Here is a 23,467-nt window from a genome sequence, read left to right on the forward strand (position 1 = left end):
AATAAGAGAACGAGAGATAGAGGGGGGTTTTTCCCGTCACCGGTGACGTTGACGTCGTTACGGTGACGTGGACGTGACGGGACGCCCAATAAACGGATGCGTGACGGAACGTGACAGTTTTTTTGTATTTTGCTGGGATGCGTGACGTGATGGTGACGTAACGAAAGTTTCATCATGTCACCGTCCGTCACGTTCCGTCATCTGTCCCGTCACATCCGGGGCATCACGTCCCAGATGTGCCATTCCCTAGCCACACTTAGGGTTTGACGGTCCCAGTCCGGTCCGGTTTTCAGGCATGGACCTAAACCTTACCTGAAGTTCGGTCCGGTCTTGTTCGGTCCCGGTCCGGTTCGGTAGGGGGGGTGGCGGAGGAACACGGGGGTGGCAGAGGCGTTGTGCGCGTGGAGCAGTGACAATGAGCACTTGGGCCGGGTGATGGGAAGGGTGACGGAGAGTGGAATGGGTAGTGCATGGGACAGGGTCCGCTCTGGTCCGGTTTTTTGGCATGGACCTAAACCTTTCCTGAAGTTTGGTCCAGTTCTGGTCCGGTCTTGTTCGGTCCTGGTTCGGTTCGGTCCAGTCCGGTGCGTCCAAATATGTCAATCCATTGAAATGGGATTTGAAATCCAAAATGTCAAAGCCTAGTCATCATGCTACACTCCATCGTTCGTCCTCCGTCAACGATTCGTTGACGAAACGGAAGATAGAACGTCATCCGTCCCCGAGATTTACTCAGAAACGGCCTATAAAAGGAACGACAGAGTAGAACTGAGGAGCTTAGGTTTTAATCATGGCGGGCAGAGGAGGGGAAGAGAGGACGACGCAGGCGGCAGCGGACGAGTTCTACCTGCGATACTACGTAGGGCACAAGGGCAAGTTCGGGCACGAGTTCCTGGAGTTCGAGTTCCGCCCCGACGGTAAGCTACGGTATGCCAACAACTCAAACTACAAGAACGACACCATGATCCGAAAAGAGCTCTTCGTCACTCCTGCTGTCATCCGTGAGTGCCGCCGCGTCATCGCGGAGAGCGAGGTATTCTTGAAATGGTGTTTTTCAGCATTTTTCTCTTTGTTTTGAATACTTTTGTGCCGCTAGGTTTTAATCGTTTTAGGGTTTAGCAAGTATTGTTGTTTGAGTATAGATTTTTCGCGCCGATGGATATTTGTTTCGATTTTTCGGTGTTGCAGATCTTGAAATTAGCGAGACAATCTTAAAGTGCTTTCTTTTAGCATTTGTCCTTGTTTTGAATGCATCTGCATTGAGGTTTTCGTCGTGTTAGGGTTTGTTCTTGTATATATTTCAGTTTTTCGATGCGGCAGATCATGGAAGAAGTTTTATTTTGTATTCGAATAATCTTTTATTTTGTATTCTCCCTTTGTTTCGATTAATTTCTGCTGCGGGTTTATCGTGTCAGGATTTAGTATTGTCTATCGAGTTTAGACTTTTCTCTCCGATGGGTTCGTATTTTAGTGTTCCAATGTTGCAGATCATGAAAGAAGACGACAACAACTGGCCGGAGCCGGACAGAGTTGGCAGGCAGGAGTTGGAGATCGTGATGGGGAACGAGCATATTTCCTTCACCACTTCCAAAATCGGATCCCTTGTCGACGTCCAGACAAGCCGTGATCCTGAAGGCCTTCGCATCTTTTACTATCTTGTTCAGGTTTGTTGAAAATACAGTAGAATTTTCTTTTTCTTGTATTGTCGAAGTTCTATCTCTTTTGATCTGATTACTGCCTGTTAACCGTAACGCCCTATGTGAAAACCTGATGGAAACGAAATTTTCGTTCCTGGGAAGGAAAATTTGCAATAATTTCTAATGAATTTAGGACAAATAATTTTCCATGGATTCAGACTAAACCAGAAATTTGAAACTGGATTATTTACCTTATTTTCCTTCCCGAAGGTGATCAAAACCAACAACGGTAGGTGGAAGACGATTCTCTTTTATTCTCATAGATCTCAACAGTGGAGCTCACGAAACACATTTAAATGGGAAACCTTTTTATGGTCGTGTCTACCCGAAAGTTGTGAAAAAGGAATTCTGCCCTCATTCAATTGATATGTTTCATGAACGTTCTTTTTGGTTAGAGAAATAGATTTGCAATGGTAATGATCATGATTCGGTGCATATCGATTTCAATGATAAAATTTATGAACCGCTTTGCATTTTTTGAGTTGGTTATCGTTACGAACTCTTCTCATCCTGAAGCTTATATTAATTTCCCGTTCTGGCCTCTCGTCTTTGATATCTTTCATAAATGCATTAGTTTTTCTGGGAAAGGAAAATGGAGTTATGGAAACCAAGCAACCGATATGAATCACCATGTTTGCAATGAAGGATAATTTTTCATTAAGAAATATTTGCAATGAAGGACTATCTCCTTATTAACTGATCTGCCTGCTGATATTTCTATTTATTAACTGGGAAAATCTTTTGATTTTCTTAATTTTATGCAGGATCTGAAATGCTTCGTCTTCTCTCTCATCTCTCTACACTTCAAGATCAAGCCCATCCAGTCGTAGTATTTTGGATGCTACACTTCCTGTCTAGTACGCTGCAGGCAGTCCATGTACTTTCCTTTCTGCTTGTTGTGAAATGCATGAACTGTCCCATGTGCTCAGCTTTCCATTTAATGGCTATAAAAACAACTTTTATCTCTAGACTTTGCTTCACCTGATGCCTCACTTTTAGATCTCAGTTGGTGGTTGTGAATCTGCTATGTATCACTTCAAATTCTTCTACAAAATTCCGATGCAAGAGGCGAGGAACAGAAAGGAAATATAAGGCTATGGAATGAGACATCGCTTGACAAGAGAGAGGACAGACGGCAACTCGCAGGTAAACTCATTCGTTGTCTGTTGCAAGAGTGGATTAGAGAGAGAGAGAAGCAAAGGAGATAGCCCAATGGTAGAGAAAACTCACTTTGATGACCAGGCTCTCTGACAGTAATTGAGGGACTGCCCTTCAATGAACTGATACCAGGCTGGTGCATCTCACAACTTTGGCTCAGTTTTGTATCAATACTCCACCTTATCACAACCAGCTTGTTTTTAAGCTGGAATTCTGAAAAATGGTCATGAAAAGTCAGTGAGAACTAGATAAAAACAGTGCAAATGAGTGATGTGATGGGACCCAAAGAACATCCAGCTGAGTTTTTCATTGGGTTGATTGAAGGAGACAATGTCACCTACTTGAAATTCAATGTCTTTATGATGTTGGTCTGTGTGGGCTTGATCTTGATCTTGCTCCTAATGCTGGGGAGCCATAGTGAGCAAAAGAGAGGGGGTTTTGCCCATGCTCAGAAAGGGGATGTCTCGCGGATGGAATGGTACGTTGTACTGTATATAAGTTCGGCCCGATGTGGCCATCAATGTTTTGGTTTGACTTGTGCAAAACTGCGAAACTAAGTTTCTGGACTTTGGTTAACCACTTCGATTTGATCCAAAAGGTGTTCATGAAGACAATGATTGATGTAATACGATCAGCCGGGATCGATTGGCTCGTATTACGCCACAAGAATTCGATGAATAATTTCGTGAATGATATGAATATATGACGATGAAGAAAATATCAAATGAGCAGCACTCGGTCGTTTACAAGCAGGGAAGAAGACCCCGCCGATCAAGAGTAAGATATTGACCCTAAATCAAACTCCCAATGACCCTCTTGACCAACTAGACGACTACGAGGTAAGGGGCGTGTGACGGCCCTAAGATGTTCGGCGTTCAAATCAACGAATATCCTTTCAACCACAAAAATAAGATCCTATCTCTTGACGAATGTGGCTAACCTTATCCGTAGATTATATTGAAAGAGGGCAGCGGACGAGATAGGGGAAGACGACACTGAAGGCGGTAATAATACTGGGAATGGCGGAGGGGAGACGAGAGGGTACCTTGTATGTCGATAGTCCATGGCATGGGAAATGTTGTCTCGACGTAGTCAAAGGAGATGGGAGATTCCGCGTGGGTGAAGCACAACGAGGGCGGAGGATGGGGTTCTTGGCTTATAATCACCCCAAGAATGCCTCTGGATGGTGGCTCATGTCGATTCTTGAATTTCTTGCGCAGTAGTTGATCAGGAATGCCAAGAAGGTGACGATTTCTTGAAGCCTTGATTGTTCTTGAGCGATAGTAGATGAAGAATGCCAAGAAGGTGGTGGTTTCTTGAAACTTTGGGGTTCTTGAGCGGTAGTTGATCAAGAACGCCAAGAGGGTGGCGGTTTTCTTGAAATCTTGGTGGTTCTTGGTGGATGGCGATGGCGGCGGCGGGGACGATAGCCTCCAAGAAGAGGGTTCTTGAAAATAACTACCCAAGAAGTCTATGATAGAGGGGCATTTCTTGATCTTCTTGGATGGATCTTGGAGGAGGTCGATGATGGCGGCGGACGACGGCGGCGGCGGGGATGATAACCTCTAAGAAGAGGTTTCTTGGACGTTTCTTGGGGACTAATAACCCAAGATTCCCAAGGAGAGGGCGTTCTTGGGGGAGGTTGGTGAAATCTTGGGGAGGAACAATGGCGACGCGTACCTGGAGTGATCTCGACGGTGACGGTTGACGATGCTTCTCCCTTGGTGACGCTTTCTTGAATCCTTGAGACCCTTCGGAGTGATCTCGACGGAGGGCTTCTTGGCTTCAAGAAGGGAGGAATTCTTGAATCTTTTAGCTTCTTCGGAGTGATCTCGACGAAGACATTGAACGCGTTCCCACGGAGTGGTCTCGACGTGGGGGGAATAGCCAATTCCCTCTGCTCTACTTACTACGATAGGTGGAGACAAGGGTTGTAAAAATTCTTTCAACAAATGACTCAAATGTTCCTTAGGCATGCTATCCCCTTATATAGTGAGGATAGGTGCCAAGAGAACGTGGGGAGAGGATGAACCGTCGTGAGACGTGGTTAGACCTCTCCTTACAATTTGAAAATAAAACCGAAATTCCAAAAGTAAAGACGAAGGCGAGGCCCAACATTGGCCTAGTCCATGAAATCCAAAGACACAAGGAAAACATAAACAAACACAAGGGAAGATAGAGATGCTTACGCGGGGTACTTGAACCCCGGGTGGCGAGCGTCGATGCGAGCTGCTCGGCGTGGCTGATGTCGTCCTGTCGTGCCGTCTCCAGGATGGTCCTCCATCAATGATGCTGAGGGACACTATGAATAACAGAATATCAAAAGCATTTATCACATCCTTGGAAAAATTATTTGTCAACTCCTTCATCAGATCAATAATGTGGGCATACTTGCTGAAGCAGCCAACAACCACTAAGACAGTGTCGACACACCGGGACTTTAGAGTACCTTCTATGAAGTCCATCAAGATTGTTTTCTAAATCTGTCGCGTGATTGGCATGGGCTGCAGCAGTCCAATGCAGACTAATGCAGATGCCTTGAACTGTCAGCAGCATTGGCATTCATAAACGTGGGTCTTGCTGAGCCGGCATTTATAAACGGTGGCATTCGCTTCATCCTTCTTCAAAAAGACTATTGGTTGATCTGGCAATACGTCTACAGGAAGCCGTAACGTCGTCCAACTAATAATCATCATGAAACTCTGTCAAAATCTTATAGTTAAGGGATATGCTCTTGGTAGTAACATCCCCACAACATGGAGGCTAGTGTTGTCAACTGATGAAAAGTTAGCGAAGTGGTTTGCGCCTTACATGAAGGTGTGAAGGATATTATATGGATCAGGGCATGTTAGTTGATCCAGAATCTCTAAACCCCTATTCAGATGCTTAGAAAAGATCATTGTGATGGTCTTATGATCACAAATGCTAGTTACACATCTGACCAATCTCCCCAATTCATTCTTTTACAAGGGTGAGTAATGGTAAGGATGACAATGAACTGTACTTATACCTGTGATCAAGACGATCCAGCAGTCCAGAGATTGAGTGGTGACAAACACTAACAGACAGAGAATATGCCCAAGTAGCAACTTTGAAATGTTGTCAATACTGGATTACCAATTGTGACGTGACATGGCTGCATTGGCTGCATTGTTCTGATAGTGGGGATAAAGAAAGGGTGTGGTTATTCAAAAAAAATAATAGGCGGGTGTGCCTTCTCATAGGCCCTTGAACTAGGCAATGGATGTAACTAGCTAGTGTGGGGATTCCCTTCCAATCTGTGCAAACATGAGTGCAGCAAAAACAATCCAATGGGCTCTAAACTAAGGATGACATCATCACAGGGATCCCATCCCAGTAGGAAATCTGTCATCACGATAAAAGCTTGAATGAGGATGGAGGCTTTCCAACAAACCTTGTTGCCCAGATGCATCACTAGTTCCCTTGTCAAATGAATTAAGGTATGGGTGTCTCAAATTCATATCCCTCTTGCTACTCAAGGCTACCCTCAATTAAATTCTATGTAGCACCTGTATCCATCAACATATTCACCTTGCTTTCCTAGATGTAGCCCTCCGTATGCTGGGTTTGTTGTCATGAAGGGTTTGCAGCAATGACTTCCATGAAGCATAAGCCATTTGCCAAATGTTTTTTACCAACTTATCGTCATCATTTGGGAAAGAATCGCAGTCTGAACTGTGTGGATTGTTCTCTTCAGCCACCGCATAGAGAAACAACACCTTACTCTTTTAGTGCCCCAGCGTGAGCTTCAGTTGCATCAAGAACAGTCCTTGGACCTTTTAGGCCGAACATCTGTCATTACAGAGCAACTTTTGGGTCCCTCGAGGTTTATTTACCACTAGGGAGCTCCCCTCCTCCCCAGATTTCCTTAGAGGTATTGGGCGTAGAGGTGTCCGTCTTGGGTAAAACAGAGCCATCTGGCCTACGGCTAAGATCGGCCCACAACTAATCCAATTCCCAAATATCTTCAAATCAAGGGCAACATTGATGAGATCCTCTGTGTATTGGGGCTTGGAGGAAATGACATTTCCTCAAATCTTAGGTTGGAGTGTTGTCAATAGTGCATTCAGTAATCATATCCTCTTTCTACTAAGCTATATACTAATTGATGAAGGTACCTGACTCTTTACATACTAATTCATTGATGGCGTTGGTTTGGCACAAGTGGAAGCGACAGTTAGAAGCTTCCTTATGCTTGATACGAGGATCTATAACAATTGAATTTGGCAGTTATCTTTGAAAGAGAACCACTTCACTACCAATACCTCCAAGTACCACCACTTCACTGTCATGCTCTCCTCGTCTTCTGTTAGAATCCTCTGAAAGTATTGTGTCATCTTATGTTGCGTCCTCTCTTGATTGTCACTCACATAGGTCGGAATGTCTGTGGTTCAATAATGCACATGGCAAAAAGACCATCTTTGGGATCTCAGGGTTGATTGAAAGCATTGTGTGACTTCATGATTGCATCACTTTGCTGTCATCCCTTCTATCTACTAATGCATCGATTTTCTAGTTCCATCTATGTGGCATGGCCACAACAGGCTTAAATTGTTGGCACTTTGTTCTCCCAAGCAGAAATAAATATGTAGGACCTCTCCCAAGCAGAAATAAATATGCACTTTGTTTGCCCTAGGACGGTTAAACCAGGAATTATCGAGTGATTTTCGTTCACGAATTTGGTATCGTGGAGATAAAGAAAGGAGAGGAAGAATAGAGGGGAAAGAAGGGATGAAGTAGGAGGGAAACGAGGACGAGTGCCATCGGTGTTGCCCTACTCATCGCTGCCTCCTCTGCCACTGGTGGTTGGTCCCCTTATCGGTACCCCGCAATGCCGGCTGCATTTGCAAAGCTGCTGGGACCAACTGCTACCTTGCGATTGTGTCTACACAGTCACTTGGCTCAGTCCCGTGCATTCGAACTATCATCAGCAAGAGCCATCTGCCTTCAACGCTGTCAAACTGCACTAGTCGGCCCCACGTGCATCGATCCACAGGGACCAAACCGACGCCCTGCGCTGACATTTTATGCAATTGCGAGGACCGCGCATCAATCATTCGGAGCCAACCGAAGGTTGAAGAAGTCAGCCCGTGGAGACCAGTTACTAACACACTACCGCGCTGGTGTCGTCGCCGCTCGACGAAGTCGCATATCGCACATCTGTCCTCCCCGGTCTGGTTGACGTGCTACCGGTCACCTTGTCCCTTGACGTTGCTGCCACCGCTGAATGAGCAGTGGGACTTTCTGTCCGTACCTCAGAGTTGACGACCAGCCTGTTGACTGCCTGTGCATTGCGACACACTAGGCGGTCGGTGCCTTTGTGTGACGCTGCGCTAACACCAGTGCCCACAACGTTCACCTCGCCAGTACCACTACACATACTGTTGGCATCTGCGACGAACTTCGCAGGCCGCAACAACCATGGTCAGAGCTTGCCACACTCGCACGATTGCTGGCCTCCCTCGTGAGTTGCCCGGTCGCCTCTTCAGACCTGTCGGCCGCATCGTTTGTGCCATCGCCTGTCGCGCACATTGTTCGGCTCGCTGAAGCTTCAGCCTTCAGACTCCAATCATCGGCGCCGTCCCATCCCCTCGCAATCCTCGACTTTAACTATCTTTTGCATCGTGCTCCAGCTCCACGATCCTGCCGCCTGCTGAGTGACGTAGTGCTCACCTTCAGTATTCCTCCACTGCATCTGCCTGTACCGATGCCCGCACCGATGAAGACCACATCGATGAGCGACGCTGCCGACAAGGTACACCATCCCCTTGCTCGTCAGTTTCATTAAATCTTCCAGTATACTCTAGGATGCGCTCCGCTGCGCTCGGGATAGTTTAGGTGAGAGATTACATCAAGAAAAAACTACGAGTCGAGTGTCTTAGTAAGTACGGGTCGAGCCCGTCTATTGCGTGCGAGCGCCAACGGAAATATTTCGTTCGGCCCCATAATCGCCAGAATCACTCCGACGAGGGTCAGAAGGTCATCGTCACCATCACTGAATGTCCACCCCTGAGCTCGGAGCTTGGCAAATCCCCACGAGTCGGGCCCTACACGTACCTCCTCCTAGGGTTCATCGTCTCATGTAGGCACATATCCCGTTAGGGAATTATCCGTCAGATGACGTTACCGACAACATCCAACATCATCTAGGCATCCGAATGTCGTCTCAGTACCGCCCGGACGACATCATTGACGATGTGCGGCAGCAGGCCATCAAGAGGTATTGGGCCCAGTTAACTCCTCTTCACTGGTCCTATAAAACCTCTTTTGAGTTCAATAATCCTTAGCGATAGGTCGAGCTAGGTGACACTTGGTAGATTAGGTCATAATCCATTTTGGGATCAAAGGGCCCCATATCCTTATTGAATTACAGCTAGGGATGGGAAAAAAAATTGACAAAAATGACACTTTTGCAAACCTTCTCCCATGGTAAGGATTCTATGGGGGGGGGAGACAAACTAATTTTTCATTGGGAGACGGTGATGTAAGATGATTGTTTTTTTGAAAAAAATATTACAAAGTTATGAACAAGGGAAATGTCAATACCGTTCATATTCCTGTTGGTACTTGTCCCCTCCCCCCAGTCCATTCAAACTGTTTTCAAATGAACATGAATGAATTTAATTTGTATTTATATTTATGTTTTAAGAATTGAATATAATTAAATGACAGCCTACTGAAAATTAATTCAAAATAATTATAGTATGGTAAAAAATGTTAATCCTATTTTCCTAATTTAATCAAAATGTATAGAATAATTTTGAGAATTATAATAGAATTCTATTGTAGAAACATAATAATAATTTATGTGATGACTACCTTAGCTGGCACTTTGGAAGCAAAGGAAAGGGTTATCGACACTCAGTACAATGAAAATGACAGAAGGTACACATCAACAACCAGGATGGCAGGGGTGAGCGATGAAAATATTTCCGTCATAGGTGCAACAAAGATGAGGCGGATACATGCTAACAAGTAGTGGAGGTGGAGATGGCATGTGTGATGGTAAAAATCTGCAAAAAAAGATGACAATCACACATTATAGATCGTTGGATATCGTTATGTAAATAGCTCAAACTTTTAGGCCAAAACTCCTCATGGATTGTTGGTATCTGATGTAATACGCTATCAGCCGGGATCGTATGGCGCGTATTACACCACAGAAGACGACGATGAATTCACAAGATGTCTAGTTGGCATGATGGAAATTTTGAGAAGAATGACAAGTATAATGAATTAGTCAACAAAGTATGAAGTTCAATTAAATTGGCAAAGTTCGATTGGGCACAATCGACTTCCCAACGTCTCTTTAGACCAAATCTGATGCGTAAGATGAGAGGTAGTCCAATCTCCCTCGACAAGTGACTAGTGTTTTACGAAAATAAATTTTATAACTATCACTCACTAATGGTGTTAAGACGGGTCAATAAGGGACTCCTACTCTCGAGGCACGGATAATAAATTTGACAATTACTAACAAAGGAAATAATGATCGGCATTGAAGAGAAGACGATGTAACCTGGTAGATGTATCACTCGTTGTCCGCAGCAGAACCAGATTCCGAGAGAGAGATGTCCACTGAGAGCAAAGCTGGAGCAGGGCGCAGGGTAGCAGGAGATCTGGTCGCTCCAATAGGGAGAAGAGACAAACTCGTGCGTGTGTAGCAGGAGAGTCGCACGGCTGGTAATATGTCCCGCGCGGGCGCAGCAGTGCGCGTGCGATTGGGCGACGGCCGCGTGCGAGTGCAGGTGCGGCAGGAGAGCGCGCACAGGCGGATGCTGGGGCGCGACGCCGGCGCTGGACTGGGGGGGAAACGGGCGACCGTGTGGGGGGAAAGAACAGGACGGCGAGGTTGAATCTGCAGGCGCTGCAATTCCACGAAGGGGGGGGGGGGAACCCCAAGGCGCGTGAAGCTCCAAGAATGTCAAGAAGTGCGGTTACAGTCATGCTGGTGTAGTGAGTTCCACGTTTGATGGTTCTTTGTTGTTCTTGCCCAAGCGCCAGGCATTTGACGAGCCTGGGCATTCTGAGGAGTGTCAGCCGAAATTGACAGATCGATGACAACGAAGGTTGACTACCCGATACTACCGCCGATCGAACGAGGTTCCGAGACGCATCCAAGAACTGATTTCTTGGTTGAATCTTGAGCAGGGCAATAGTAGAGATGTCTTGATGCTGATGTCGAATTCCCACAGCAGGGGAGGTGGTGGCGTCGCTCCATGCTAAGGCGTCGTGGGTGCGAGACCACATTCCCCGCGATCTAACTAGGCTATCCGAGGGTTATCTGAAAGCTAATTCAGGTTAGAGGAAACTAAGGGAAACTAAGAACACAGAGAAACTCAAAGAAATTCAATTGATGATTCCAAATTCGAGTCTGATTGTCCTCTTGGGCATGCCGTCCTTATATAGGGTTGTGGGCATGCCCAATTGGGCATAACTGGAGGGAACCGTCTCGAGACGAGCAGTTCTCTCAAAATGATGAGAAAATAAAAATAAAATCGTTCGAAATGGATGGGGCCAAAACACGAAAGGCCCGGTCCATAATTCAGCGAGGAAATTACAACAACAATAATAAAAGGAAATAAACAAAAACATGTGCGGCTTCATCTTCACTTGGAGTATTTGAACGAGGCATCATGGGCATCGGCTCGTGCTGGCGTCATTCCGTCTTGATAGCGAGATGGTTCCCCATCAATATCAATGTTTGAATTTTCAGCAATCAGAGCCATTTGATTTTCTCTATCATCGTATTTTCTCTCTTGTCCAACATGCGTAATCGCTTTCCAATGTGGCATGCAGTTCTAAGACCAGAAAAAGTCAATAAATTCATTTAAAATATTTGAATAAATTCCAAATCATATTTTTTGGACATAAATAGTTTCTTCATTAACTTAAAGTCAGAAATTCCATTTAATAATACCAAATACAAAAAAATTAGAATATCATTTTTAAAATATAAAAATATTTTTTGACATGTAAAATTATTATTTTCGTGATAATAATATCATAAATTATGTATGTGGAAATTCATTAACACAATAAAATGAAGAAATTTTGGAAATTCATTCTTAAAGTGAAATAAATCATTTTAATGATTAATAATATGCGTTTATGATAATTTCAATGAAATAAGCATTCAAAAGCATAAACTTATTACTAAAAATAATATGACATATATGATCACAGACTCCTGAAACTTCTTTAAAAGACTCTAAATGTGTGTCCTACTTGCCAAGAACTTCGCCTTCATGCGAATGGTACAACCGTGTGGGTACATATTTGAGATGTAAGAGTTTTAAGAGAAAAAAGGACAAAAGAGAGTGAAAGGAAAAGGAAAATTAAGCATAAATATGAAAGTCTCCTAGTATTTTACATCAAAGGCTATTATAGTCTTACTCCATCCAGGAAACACTAATCCCGTTTCATGACTAAATATGTATGTACTGGAGGCATGGTTGAACTTGCACCTTCTACTCGGAGTTTGGAAAACTTACTAAGACTTTTAATTGTTACAAAATTTAGATTCTCTTTAGTTTAATGTTTTACTACCTAATCAATCATCATACAAACTTCCAATATGAAAATTACTCATTTTAAAAATGTTAATGTTTTTATTTCTCAGTTTTTAATGACTGGCGTGTAACCTTACTTGATCTGGTTTTCAATTGGCCATCTTAGTTTGAGTTATTCAACTCAGCCTAAAATCAGCCAATCTGAGTATATTGCTAGCTGATCCTAGATTATATTACAATTTTTTATTGAATGAGACAGTGGGCTCTTTTGATTGAGCGCATTAATCCTTCCATTTCATTATGACTTAAGAAGACCGACATTATTTCAAAGTTCATTTTTGGAAAATTTCCAGGCCCTATTCATACATATCTAGACATGGAATTGGATGGGCATGAAAAAATAATATTAACATCAAGTCATAATATTCCAAGTTGGGAGTAATAGTCTTAGTCCTGGTTTTGCATTTTGTGACCTTGTGGTACTTAACATGTAAATAAATCACAAGATCAATTGAAAATTCATGATTCCAAGAAAGTGAATCGCTATGAAACCAAAAATATAAATGATCCAATGAATAGTACAGAGTCTTTGTCTAGTTATGCTGACCAAATTTTAATGCTTTTCCCTACTAAGCCTTCATATAGAGGAACCTTTATTACATATGTCAATAATGAGGTTGAAAACATGTGTGGTGTGCCAAATTTGATCCTATATTGTAATAAAAGAATATTATATATATATATATATAGGATCAGTTCATCACGAAGATCATCAACAAGTGGGGAATTAACAAATTGTCTCTACATAAAAATGAAGCACACAAATGTTTTTATAGTGTCATTATGATATCATCCAATATATGATTCTATAACAAGCCTGATGGAAATATATGCAACTTGCAAGCCAATCACACAATCCATATCTCGCTGCATGTTCATCTATAGGACATATTCATTATAGTGCACATGTAATGCTTAATAAAGTCCATGAGTACATGATCAAACCCAATAAAATATGACGAGATCGTAATACAGAGAGCACTAGTCCTTAAGCATGTGTTCTAAATATTTATATTCATAGGATACTCGAGAAGGACATCAAAGTATGTGGATTGAATAACATTATTTAGCCTCACTCATATGGTGAGTACGGTTGTTTCCATAGCCATTAGTGCGGAGACACTAAGGATAGATAGTGGGTGCTCTTTAGTGGAAAGAGTTCAGTGAACTGATCATTATGAATTCCTAAATGGTACTATACCAAACTGTCAATTAGTTTAATTCATTTCATGGTCGTGTAACTGGCTCTTACACTTGAGACACCAAAGACATATTTTAGACAGAGAGTTGTACTTTGACTATGGCCAACGAGTCTCTAATCATGGAATTCTAAAGAGTCTTAGTTAGGGTGCATCATGAAGTTCACGAAAAAAATTGTGTGGTCAAGATGGGATAATCCACCCTCGGTATAAGAGGTGGCATCTCAAGGAAAGAATGCGATGAAGTCCTTGGCAACGGTAGTGAAATTTTGAAGAACAATTCTCCAATGATTTCCAAATGCATTAGTACTAACTCGAATGACCGATTACGGTTTAACAGTTTACCATACCCTAAGTCGTCCAAGGAGCGTCGAGTGGATAGGGGATTATACGTACATAGAAATCGATGATGAACATGTTCCATGAGTGAGTCGATACACACTCTTTTGTAACTTCTAGAGCACGAGGTGTAGCTTGGAACCCACGTGTTGGACACTCAACCTATCAATTGTGTTAAATCAATTCAACTTTAATTATTTTAAATAATGATATAGTTAATTAATTTAGAAGACCAATAAGGGTTATTGGGCCACTAAAGTTGTTAACTAGACTGATACATGAGCTTAGAGGATCACACGCAATTGATCTTTGGATTCTGAAGATATACTTTTGTTATGGGGGTTTTTGTGAAAAATGCCCAATTGGTATAAATAGGGAAAGGACCTAAATAAAATTCACCCAAACCAGAATTGTTCAAGGGCCTTCTCCTTCTTCTTCCTTCTCCCCACACATCCTCTCCACTCCTAATGTCATTAGGATGGCGTAATGACTATAGAGGGTGAACGGATTTTGCAAGGGTGAATGACAAGATTCAACATCCCCAGGATCACACGAAGATGCCTTGAGGCTGCACACTTGAGCACCTAAACTTGTCTTGCTCTAGGATCCAAGAAATCACGATGTGATCTGTGTACATGTGTTCTATTTCAGTGATTTTTTATGCCACCATGATTGGTTAAAGTCTTCCGTTGCATATGATTTTGAATTCTTCATCCAGATATATGCCTCTAGAACCCAACACTTAATACCTCGGAAGAGACATTATGAGCTTATGTACTTCATTTAAGTATCTATATTCATCATATTCACCTAACTACATCATCTTTCACACTTTTGTGCCTAAGCCACTTTCTTAAGTTGTTAAATTCATCTAAAAATTAATCTAGATCATACAACCCTTTGAGTCGTTGTGTGAAATATGATTTAATTAGGTGAATGTGACGTAAGATTATACTTCGGTATTTATTGAAGTGAGGGATTATTTTAAACTTTATTGCATACTTCTTGGAATTAAACATTGACTTATTTAAAGTCCTAATTTTGACTTATCACTGAGATTATACAATGAATTACATAGGAAGTGATGACAGCCCATCATCTAGTCCCCCATTAACACAATGTTCATGTTGTAACTATTAAACCCTTAGGTCATGGGTAATCCAAGCAGGGTGTACTAAGACCACGACATATTTGTAACTTGTCTGATGGCAATTATTTCGTGTTAGGCTCCTAAAGCTCAATATGGATGGGTGCGGCTAAGGCAAACATACAACGTTAGGAGGCAGAGGCATACTGTGAGGCCATACATGAAGAATATGTCTATGATAACTAGACTAATAACACAATGGAGGTTACTATTCACCTTTCCATCTTTACAACATTTGAAAGGACATAATGCAGTGTGACAGGAAGCTTGCTGACATTTTCCACCAGCTATGTAAGGGGAACTAAAGGGCCGATGTGCTCACCAGTTATGAGGGTTTTCTCATGCACTCACTGTGTACTCCTGATAGGACTTGCCTCAAGATGCATGTGGTGAACACCTTATTAAGCATTATGTCGTGTGGGTCATCCACCTATCTTACATCCAATGGCTCACTATAGTGGCATATTGATTGGGAACGTTTGAGGATGGAGATCATCTTCCTTTAATTAACTATGATATTAAAATTGAAACAGAACATCACCTGGTTCGATTCTAAAATGGGACACTATACCAATTCCAGTGCCTCTCAGACAAAGGGTCATTAAACATAGGTTAATATTTAACTGTGAAGAGTTAATAGCTTTACCTCCCATCGGGTCTTACAATAGATATGTCTAGGACATGGACGTTAATCAGTTCAACCATATCCTTTGTTTGCCAGTTTATATCTTCCTTGGCCATACCCCTATTTCATCATCTTAAATCTCCTAAATCATCTCAAGGGCTCCCACTATCTTACTATTTTGATCCCTATGCCTCCACATATTAGTGGCTCCTCCCACCTTATTTAGTTTTTATTTTATTCATGTATAACATACCCATACGAGCTTCAAAGGACGAGCTCCGCAGAGTTTTGATTTTAGTTTTTTTAAAATATTCCACAACTATTGAGAATGAAAGGAAAGAGACGAGGAATAAGAAGAAAAAAGTAAAATCAAGAAAAAGACAAACTAATGGACAAGAAAGAAATATATCTCAAAAAGATGATATCACAAAGGGGGAAAAGACAAGTGCTCAAGTGGGTTTACAACCAATAAAAAATCAAAAGTCTAAAATGGTTAAATGTTATAGAGTAAAGATCGTGGATAGGTTCATATTGCTCAAAATTAAAGTGACTTTTTTGTTCATACAACTTTTAGGGTTGTCCACCCTTAACCAATGTAAGATTCAACATAGTGGAGATAAAACAAACTAGGATCAGCTGTTGTAACATAGAATGATGTGGTTGTTCACTCAATATTTTACCTAGAAAAATTAAATTTAATCCTGTTATTTTCATTTACATTCCTCACCCTACCAAATATCCTAGAAACTTAGAAGCTGCCAATGTGAGTCTAGAGCCATGCCTCATTCTATCAAGAGATGCATTTGATTCATTACAAGAGCATAACATCTATAAATGTAGATAGATGGGCTTCCCGACGTGAACTTTGATTAAATTCACAAAAGCATTTTTTGAAAAGGGATGTACGTTAAATATTTTAACAAATTTCTTCTTCCTCCAATTTAATTGGTCCTTGGATGAAAAAAAACTGTAAACCATAGAATGTCATTTTCTCATCCTACCAATGTAGTAACTGCATTTTCCAGCGTGCAAGATAATTAGAATAAAATAAATGAAAATTCTGGTTCTTTTTGTTCTTTCATCTTGTTTGATCATAATACTTTATATTTGAATCCATGTGTTCAATCACGATTTAATGAGAGTTCAATTTGTACTTTTTAAGCTCTGACCACTGTCATGGAGGCATCACGTCCTGTCATTCCACTGGACCCAGTCATAAGCATCCTGAAAAGTATTCATGCAATCATCTGCCACATTGTGTTTCACTTTCATCACATTGTTTGGAAGACGCTAAGATGGAAACATGACAGAGGACGAGATGGAAGACATGAAAGAAGACTTCATGGACAACATGATGGAAGATGTGACAGAAGGTGTGATAGACGGCATGATGGAAGACTGACAGAAAATGTGACGCAAGACCTGATGGAAGTCGTGACACGAGACATTTGCTGAAACCTAAAATTTTAAAACATATGGAAGCAAAAGAGTAGTTAGAGAAGGCATGTGGTCTGGTCTGATTTTTTTGACCATTGTGTAAATTTTTGAGTTGCACGATAGACGTAGTTTAATGCCTAGTGCAAATTTGTACAAAAATTCACGTCACACACTGCAAGAATTTGCACACTTGAAGGCCCGTTATTGTTCTTTTTAAATTTTGTTAAAGTAAATATATAATTGGATGCAAAATTAATTTCATAACTACCTTTTAATTATTAGATCCTTTCTATAATGTTGTCAACCTTAGGACATTTGGTTAAATATTTTAAGAATATTAGGTATTACCTGGGCTCCTGGTATTATAGAAAGATTATTATGTTTTAAAAATTAGTTTTATGAGAGTTCAATTCCACATCTTACTGGGTAATAATTATAATGTTGTTCAAAAGTAGGGAATTATGTCTAATATCTTAAGAACATTAGGTGTTACGTGGGCTCCTAGTTTGATACAAAAAATTATGATTCATAAATTACATTTATAATTATTCGACTTAAGCTTTAATTAGATAATGGTTATAATGTTGTTCAAACTTAGGGAATTCAATAAAATACTAATGAGGAAAAAATAGAAATGACAGGGCCAATGTTTATGAAAATAAAATTGAATTGCATGTCGCTCAATAGTATAATTTATTTTAAGGATATGAACTTATTAGAAACCAAAACTTCAGTGTCATGAGTAGTTCGATGCTCTCCAATATCAACCTTGATATCTTGTAGTTGATGGCGACACAATTGGCGGAGAAGAATCTCTCTAAGGGTGAACTTGTTACCGAGACTGACTAAAAGTTCACATTTACTGCTAATCTTGGATAAGAGTGCTCACCTATGACCTTCCAAAAATGTAACGGTTCTGTCCCCTTGATGAGAGGTGAACTAATGTAGACGTCTCGCTCGTGCACTAGATCACAAATGGGTGAATGGTCATTGTCTGGCAACAACTTGTCAAGTGAATCACTAAAAAAGGCTGTTGTTGTTCAATGGTGACGAAAATATCCTAAAGAAACTAAATCGGCCATGTTTTGATCATTTATGACCCCATGCATAGTTAATAAATTCCACAAATAACTTATGACTACGTCCCTAAGGACTTCATCAATTAACCCTACCTTGACGGATGGATTAATGAGTGCAGCAAGGGTGAAGACCTGGCTGCGAGTGAGGGCGGTTGCCTATTTAGTCAGCTTGGTCTTCATTTCTAGACAAGCATTGTAGAAAGAAGGTTTTTCTCATGATAATATGACACTATTTACTTAAAACATGGTTGACTCTCTTATTCCGTGCATTACACTTTTGAGATGTCTCATTCTTGCTCTAAGGATAACAATTGCTTCATTTGTTGTTGGTGACTTTGATTGGCAAGCAAGGGCGGTAACCATCACAAGGGGCTACATTATCCCTCCAAAATCCTAGATCATCTGCCACTCTTCATCAACTAACACAAGTTTCTTCAACACATTCACTGCCATGACATCACGAGCATCCCTGTTCTCAACGCTCATGATAAGCATGCCATACATTGAATTCCACCTTGTCGGGCAGCCAAAGTGGATATTTCTTTAGATAGATAGGCCAACTTGCTTGCACAATGATACGTAATACTCCTCACGTTGTGTTAACCCACATATTAAAATGACCATGTCCCTCAGCTGAAGCATTGTGTCACCCAACGTAGATGAATATATGTAATCATATGTGTTGAATTCTTCACTGTCATTGGCCCCAAAAGTATTCACATCATCTAAAATGACTTGCTCTAATTGTGCCTCTATCACCCATAGTGAGCTCAGCCCGGCCTGGACTACAAGGTTAGTTACATGTGACAAGCAGAAGACATGTCTACGTGTAGTGAAGTAAGGGTTAAACAGTTTTAATTCATCTTCCAGGGTTCTAATCATCTTCTTATTATTCGATGCATTATCGGTCGTCACTAAACACATGCGTAATGTGGACACTATTATAATGGTTAAAAAGAAAGAGCAGACACTATTATGGATAATAATGTGGAGCATGCCTTCGATTTCAACTCAAAGTGTGCCAAACGTTAGGAGGACAGTAACGCTCATCTTTACCCAATGTGGGGGCATTTCAACTGTCGTTTCCCAAGGACACTCTCACACAGTTTACACTATGTGTCCACCCAATGCTAAGTCACCCCTAAGAATCAAATGTTGTTCTCGAAAGTCCATGCATCAAGTGTTAGTGATACATAGTTGACGTCACCCAATTTTTGCTTTATGTTTTACTTCATATCCTTGTATTTGCTTTGATAGCTTGCACTAATGGGATATATATCTCTTCCTCTGTGATATAGTGTAAAACTATTATGAAGTACTTCTTCCTAGAATATGTCCATGGTGAATCAAAAAGATGTATCAAGTGCATCATTTCTTCTTTTGTATGCTCTATCTTATGTCCAATATATCATTGCTTCTCACTACCTGTTACATCAAAATAATCACCTACTGATTTCACCCTTGTAATTTCAACAAGAAGGAAGACGTTAACCCCGCCTGAAGTGATGAAGAGAAAGGGAAATGTTCATTTGCCCACAGTTTCTTGGTTTGCACGCGACTCAAAGAACATGTACCAACTTATGATGGTCCACTCGAGGTGGTAGCATGGGTCGTACGAGCTGCCTACCAGCTCAACATACCTCGACGGGTAGTTGTCTGACTGCTCTTTCATGTCTTGGTTCTCAAGAAGTACGAGATAGACCCTAAAGATGTAGAGAGGAGCCAAGGTCAGTGATAACATGATAAATGCATGTATATTTTCATACATTTTAGATTTTTTGGTATTATTAATTTAGAATTTATCATGTTATCACTCTAATTAACTAAATATTTATGCACTAGCAATGAATTCTAATTTTTGCGCATTATGGTTATTTTTGAGTAAACTCCTTGACTTCTTTGAAGTCAAGCAATTGTAGTACTGATGAGTATTCTATAGTTTCACATTTGCATGAATTTACAGGAATGAGAAAAGGGTAACTCTTAAAGAGTTGGAGAATTTTTGTGAGCTTAGTGATTCTACAAAGGGGCTTGAAAGGATCAAGTGAAGTTGTGGACCTTCAAAAGAGAAATCTGAGGAAGGGGCACTACCTTACCTTCCCATTGGGCTAGCAAAAGCATTATAAAGAAATAAGCTAAATATTATAAGGGGAAGCTCTCAACCTATGGAGAAAAAGAGGCAAAATGGGGAGAAACGATAATAGAAAATGCCCAAAAGGGTATTTTAGTAATTATTAAAATGTATAAAATACTCTTTTCCTCCTTCATTTCCTCTCATTCTAGATGTGCTCTAACAAGTGGCTGGTCAGGAGGACAAAGCATTTTTTGAGAATCCAGGTTATTCAACCTGCTTAATGTAAGTTTATTGAAGTTTTCTCTTAATCACATCTCTTGTTTGCATTGAAAATGCCTGATCCTGGTAAAATATAAGGATCCAGACTTTAGAGGAAGCATCGAGGGCTCAATGAACTTGCATTGAGGTTTTAGGATCTTAGATCTCTATTTTTTTCATCATTATCCATCTATTTACCCTTTAAATCCAGCATTTTCCCAATCTAAATATTCATTTCCTCTAGTTTCTCTCCCTTGAATAGGTTTTTTCTCTCTCTACACCTTCCGTATCCCTAGTTACTTGCCTAAAAAATTTGTAAAAAATCTTTTTCATTTGCACCTTCAAATTCTATCTCAAACTCCTTCTACAATCTCTCTTCATTTTCTCTCTATCCCCTCATTTCGGCCTTTTATCTCTCTAGAATTGATTATTTATCTCTCTATACCTTCATCCATATCTCTATTTCATCTCCTAAAAATTTCATAAAAAATCTTCTTTATTTGCACCTTCAAATTCTATCTCAAACTCCTACACTCTCTCTTCATTTTTTCTCTCTATCTCCTCATTTAAGTTTTTTCTCTCTTCAGAATTGGTTCTTTCTATCTCAAACTCCTACACTCTCTCTTCGATATGATTATTTCATCCCCTAAAAATTTCATAAAACTATCCTTCATTTACACCTTTAAATAACCTGTGAAACTCTCTCTACAACATCTCTTCATTTTCTCTCTTTATCTCTTCATTTTCTCTCTCTATCCCCTCATTTTGATATTTTCTGTCTCTATACACATTTATTTCTCCCTATCAAGTCCCCTCAAGCATTCCCCACTTCAAATCCCCAAAAAAATTGCATTAAAACTCAAAATTCCCCTCTTCTAGCCTCCAGCGTGCGGTGTCGTGTAGTGCTTGTGCAATAGAGACAACCCACTACCCACTGGTCTGTGCAGAGGCAGCGCAGATGACCGCAGGGCACATGGTAGGCCTGTGCAGGACTTTGCCAAATTGGCCAAGTCTCGACCATTGGGTTAAGCCCAATATGGTTTTTAATGGCAAAATCACTGTACTGCGTACGTCCAACCCTGCAGTTGCCCTAGACGCCACCCGGAGGTGTTGATTTATAAAATGTAGTGTTTTTCATCATTTTTAGGCATAGAGACAGCGTACATGTCCCAATTACACACAGACCCTACTCGCCCGCGCCCATATTGTAGGAAAGAAAAAAGTACATAGGTGTTACCTCGAGAAGACTGGGAGATGGTCACTCATGCAAGCAGGAGTTGGGGTGCCCTCGTAGCGATGCATTGTGTGGAGTGCGTAGTCCACCCCCCATTCGTAGATGTCACCGCAGAGTGCAACTTGACAAACTATCTAGTGAGAAGGTGAGCTCTTCTGCCTCCAACACTCCATATTATCCGCCACTCCCACGTGCCTTCCTTTGATAGTATGAGATGCGTACAAAGGGGCGGCAAGCCGAGGAATTCAACGCGATAGCATCCATGAGCTGTTGGAGCAAGTACCTGGCAAGGGAGGAAAAGAGGGAAGGGGTTTGTGTGTGTACTGCCTCGTTGGCAAGGGCATCTGTTGTCTGATTTCCATCACGCAGCTGGTGACGGACACTAGTTGTGCGAGGGCAGTACCGCATGATGTCCTACCATACGCGTTGTAGTTGCTGCTCAGAGCATTTGCCTGCGTGAATCATGTCAACTAATACCTGTGAGTCCGATTCTACGATAATATGGTGAAGGTTTTGTTCCTTGCATAGGAGTAAACCATCACGAATTGCTTTAGCCTAATCTACAATATTAATTTGTATGCCGTAAAAAGAGAAGAGAGCAAAGATATACTCTTGTATGATCCCGAAGGATACCACCTCCCCCTTGCTAGCCCCAGGTTCCCTTTGGCCGCACCATTCACATTTAGCTTGTGGATACTAGTTGGCGGTGGATGCCAACGAACAATCTGTACCCGAATGCGGATGGGGGCGATGGTCATCGGAATACTCCAAGAGTGAAGGAGGTCGCAGGTTATGGCTGAGCTGTGGGCACGAGGTGATAAGAGGTGGTGTGTATGCCGTATCCATTGCTTGACTCGTCTCATGATATCCAAGGCAGGCATGAGAGTTCCTACAAAACAAGAAGAATTTTGCCCTTTCCAAATCTCCCGTGGGAAGTTAGCTATGGTGACGTGTAGGAGGGGGCTTCATTTAGAGTGTGTTGGTGATAGATACATCTTGCCAAAACACTAACAATGTCAGAGTAGAGGAGATATCAAGGAGTGGACGCCAATGGTGTGTAATTTAGCGCCAACAATCTAGAGATGTCTCACTATAAAAGAAAAGGTGCTCCAAAGTCTCAGCATGGGAAATGTGGGGTAACAATGGCAACATGAACTGAGAGATTGCCTGATATGGGTCGCTCGATCATCAATCGAGAGGCCACGATGCAAGATCCTTCAAAGGAGGGAGACACGAGTAATGATCGCCCGGATGCCAGATTTGGCGACCCCAGTGCCAGGTGGGAGATTTATTAGAGAAATGCTCCCAAGAAGAGCCGAAAGAAAATGACCCATCAAGGGTAAGCATCCAAATAGGACTATCCTGAAAGGGCACGATGGGAGTACTCATGGCAAGGTGAAGGCCATGTTGTTCCCAAAGGTGGCACATGTCGCCTAGGAGTAGCTGTGCCATAGTCAATCTAATGTGATGGGGCTCGAAGTGGGGTTATGGGCTAGGGGTGCGTTAGCGAGCCATGTATCATACTAGGCGTTAATCGCGCCTCGGCCGACATGCTAACGTGTGACCATGGCTATCTCAGGCCAATATTGCTGCCAAGTCTGCCACTTGAGATGGTCTCGGATATCCA

At 41.6% G+C, this 23,467-nt stretch overlaps 1 protein-coding gene across 1 annotated transcript; it reads left to right on the forward strand.

The window, feature by feature from the left end:
• The first annotated feature begins 770 nt into the window (after positions 1-770).
• Positions 771-2,665, forward strand: MAGO (mago nashi family protein). The gene is made up of 3 exons (XM_078586443.1): positions 771-1,033; positions 1,488-1,664; positions 2,462-2,665. The coding sequence occupies exons 1-3, from the start codon at positions 791-793 to the stop codon at positions 2,525-2,527; spliced, it is 486 nt and encodes a 161-aa protein (XP_078442569.1). The 5' UTR covers positions 771-790; the 3' UTR covers positions 2,528-2,665.
• Positions 2,666-23,467: the final 20,802 nt, after the last annotated feature.

Source organism: Wolffia australiana, chromosome 14 (genome assembly GCF_029677425.1).
Source record: "Wolffia australiana isolate 7733 chromosome 14, ASM2967742v1".
Taxonomy (NCBI): Eukaryota; Viridiplantae; Streptophyta; class Magnoliopsida; order Alismatales; family Araceae; genus Wolffia; species Wolffia australiana.